This window comes from Cyprinodon variegatus, unplaced genomic scaffold (genome assembly GCF_000732505.1).
Source record: "Cyprinodon variegatus isolate N-32 unplaced genomic scaffold, C_variegatus-1.0 Scaffold479, whole genome shotgun sequence".
NCBI lineage: Eukaryota > Metazoa > Chordata > Actinopteri > Cyprinodontiformes > Cyprinodontidae > Cyprinodon > Cyprinodon variegatus.
The window spans coordinates 203606-206829 of NW_015150932.1; the positions used below are offsets into that span (position 1 = coordinate 203606).

The window sequence follows — 3224 nt, forward strand, 5'->3', positions numbered from 1 at the left end:
TGCTAATGTCGCTAACGCTACATCCACTTAGACGTTCGTACACACAAGGGTTGTAAAAAGTGGTAGAGAAACTAATCCTAACGAGCCGTTTAATTTTCTCTCCTATAAAAACTATTTAACTCTACAGACCATTTCAGAGGGATTGTTCCAGTAAAATAGTGTTTTTTACAACTTGAAATATTTAAAAACAGCTCAATTCAAACCTTTTTCAGAAAAAGCAGCCTCCTTTCAGCCAGCTGACTGGAAGTGTGCAGCAAGCTTTACATTATCAATGCTTCTCTATAGGTTAGAATTGATACCAATAATATATTGAATAATTTCCTTCAGCAGGAATCTGAGGAGCAAAGCAAACCCAAACACCATGATTCTACTCGCTACGCATCATTTAGGCACATGCTGCATATTTGGTGCTAGCTCTGTTGGTAGCATGCTAAAGACCTACGTTACTCAGATGGGAAAAGGCAAACAGAGCAGCAGTGAATGGCCAATCAGAAGGAACCCTTCAGAGTTTAGATGCTCTGTGGCGACTCACATTCTTCATTGCTTTTGCAGTTGACCTCCAGGTCGACGGTGGACAGGCAGAGTTTGCTGGCGTCCTGCGCCGACAGGTCTCTGGACGGCTGCTGCGGCTGCTTGATGGCGTGGCCCACGCTCAGACGGCGCCCCACCGTGGTCACCTGCCGGTAAAACTGTTTCCCGGTGATCTTGTGGTCAAAGCCCAGCCAGCTAAACTTAATCTTCACTCTAAGGGAGCATGTATGGGGAAAGACAAGAGAAGAGGCTTTTAGAGAGAACGGAAATAAGAGGAGGGGGAATGTCGGCGAACAGCGGGAAGAATAAAGACCTTCATGAGAGAAATCTGCTGCTTTTATCTTCCTTCATCTTTAGGTTTCAGAGGAACCTGCTGCCTGACTGCAGGATTTACTGAACAGGCAACTTCTTTCCTGAAAATCTATTTTTTTACTTTTTTTGTTGTTGTTTTTAGTTTCCGAGTTAATTTGATTCTTTTTTATTGTTTCAATTTTATTTTTTCATCTTTTTATAATTTTTATATATATATCCACATTCTATTTTTTTCAAATTGCTCTTTTTCTTACTGAGTTTTTGTTTTTAAAATTCCAGATCCCGTTCGCTTCACTTCCTGTCCAATCCATTCGCTCCCACTTGACCAATCAAACGTTGCCAACATCCAGCAGACCAATAGAAACGAGTCTTCCCTCCTCAGATCAGAAGAAACCCCGCCCCCAGAATAAAGATCATTTAAAAATGAACTAAATTTGTATAAATGAATTAGAAAAAGTGAAAATAAATGTTAAAAAGACATTGAAAATGTTTAAATATTCTAAAAAAAAAAAAGTTACTCTCAAAACTTTTATTTTATTATTTTTTTATAAAAAAAAATTTTTTCTGTTTCATTTCTGGATTAATTGTTTTTTGCAAATGTTCTCTAGAAACTATGGAGTCAAGTTTGTTCCATTATCTTCGCTTTGCACAAACTTTTCGTTGCAGAATAAGGACTCAAACGGGAATAAAGTGACGTCGAGTTCGGGAACAGAGTAATTAATCCACACCATGAAGCATGGTGGTGGCAGTGCCTTGCTGAGGGATGGAAACATGGATGATGCTAAAAGTACGGCAAATAGAAATGATTTTCTGCTTTCAGTTCTATCGCATATAAAACCAGTAAAATAGACCAGTTTTTGATTACAAGATACAATATGGAAACCAGTTAGCCGTGGAGGTTAGCCTAAAGCTAACGGCGGGCTTAGCAGGTTTTAGCGTGTCTTACGTGAAGTCCATGTCTTCTGGTCCTGGGAAAGGCTCCAGCGGCCAGTTGATGAAGCAGTTGAGGAAGACGAGGCAGGCGCAGCCGGCCCACACCAGCAGGATAGAGATGAAGGCGGCGCCCAGGTCATAAATTACCTGGAGACACAAAGACAGAAACGGAACCTGAACATGGAGGAACGGGACAGAGAGCAGCTCGGTGGAAAACATGAGCGCCAGACGCAGAGCTCCGCTCTGAGCTCACCTTGATCCCAGGAAAGGTGACGGCGGAGGAAGCGTAGGATCCGATCATCAGGGCGATGAAGGTCGACCTCAGGTCTCCAAACATGTTGGGAAGCTGAGAAGGGAGGAGATAAAAGCGTCGTCATGGTGACCGATGTTATGGCTCCGACTGAGGCTTTGATTCATTATTCCAGCATTAACAGATTAGTGATGAAGATTAAAGAAGAGGAGCGGCAGGAGTGACCCGGAACGTTCATTCTGCTCATGTTTAGCTTCCTCCTGCTCCACAGCATGATGCTTCCACCACCATGCCTTAAAGCAGGGATTCCACCGCCCTCTATATGGGTCAAAGCAAACTGAACACATTGCTTGATGTTTAAAAACCTTTAAGGCTGGATTCATTCTGAGATGACATCATGTCATCTAAGCCCCGCCCCCCACGCCAAGGGGCTCACAGTTTGAAAAACCTAATCAAAGATTAATAAAAAATTGAATCCAAAAAATTAATTTCTCTTTAGTTTCAAATCTGTTTATTTTTGTTTTGATATATTTATTATATAAATTTTGTTGGGGGGGGGGTTTCTGCTGTTCTCCTTCTCCTGCTGGAAGCAGCTGAATGTCTGTGACTGCAGAATGAGGACATGCTGGCTGAGGCTGCTGTGAACCCGGTGGGAGTGGGCGTGGAGCTGCTCCTTCCTGCTCCGCTGTTGCAGCAGAGGGAGGCGCTGCTGATGCAGGTCTCACTCTGAGCACACGGCGTTCTCAGCCAGCAAACTGTAAACATGCTCCTCAGAACGAGCGCCTGACCCACAAGTTTGTCCTGAATGTGACGGATGGCAGCTTCAGTGCCAGTCTTCTGTCAGACCAGCATACCTCGTCAGACCAGCATACTTATAGTCAAAACGCAGCACTAGATGGCAGATAAGCTTTTATCCCTTTAGTTTTGTATGAAAAATAGACTTTAAACTACCTTAACGGGCGTCTATCCCTTTAGTCCTCTACAACAAAAAACTATTTAAGGTCAAATCGTCATACGCTTAAAAAAAAAAAGTTGGTAATTAAATAGTTTTTTTGTACATGACTAAAGGGATAAACTAAAGGGATAAACGGGTACTGACTATGGGTATGCTGGTCTGACGAGGTATGCTGGTCTGACAGAAGAGTGGCACTGAAGCTGCCATCCGTCACATTCAGGACAAACTTGTGGGTCAGGCGCT

General features: G+C 43.0%; 1 protein-coding gene across 2 annotated transcripts in view; it reads right to left on the minus strand.

Annotated features, from left to right (window-relative positions):
* Positions 1-3224, minus strand: part of LOC107094329 (large neutral amino acids transporter small subunit 4-like) — a 20665-nt gene that overhangs the window by 6637 nt on the left and 10804 nt on the right. For both annotated transcript variants that reach the window (XM_015389883.1, XM_015389882.1), the window contains exons 6-8: positions 2030-2122; positions 1790-1923; positions 533-744 (exon numbers count right to left, since the gene is read on the minus strand). In XM_015389883.1, coding sequence (XP_015245369.1) covers positions 533-744; positions 1790-1923; positions 2030-2122 — 439 coding nt within the window. The remainder of the gene's footprint in view (positions 1-532; positions 745-1789; positions 1924-2029; positions 2123-3224) is intronic.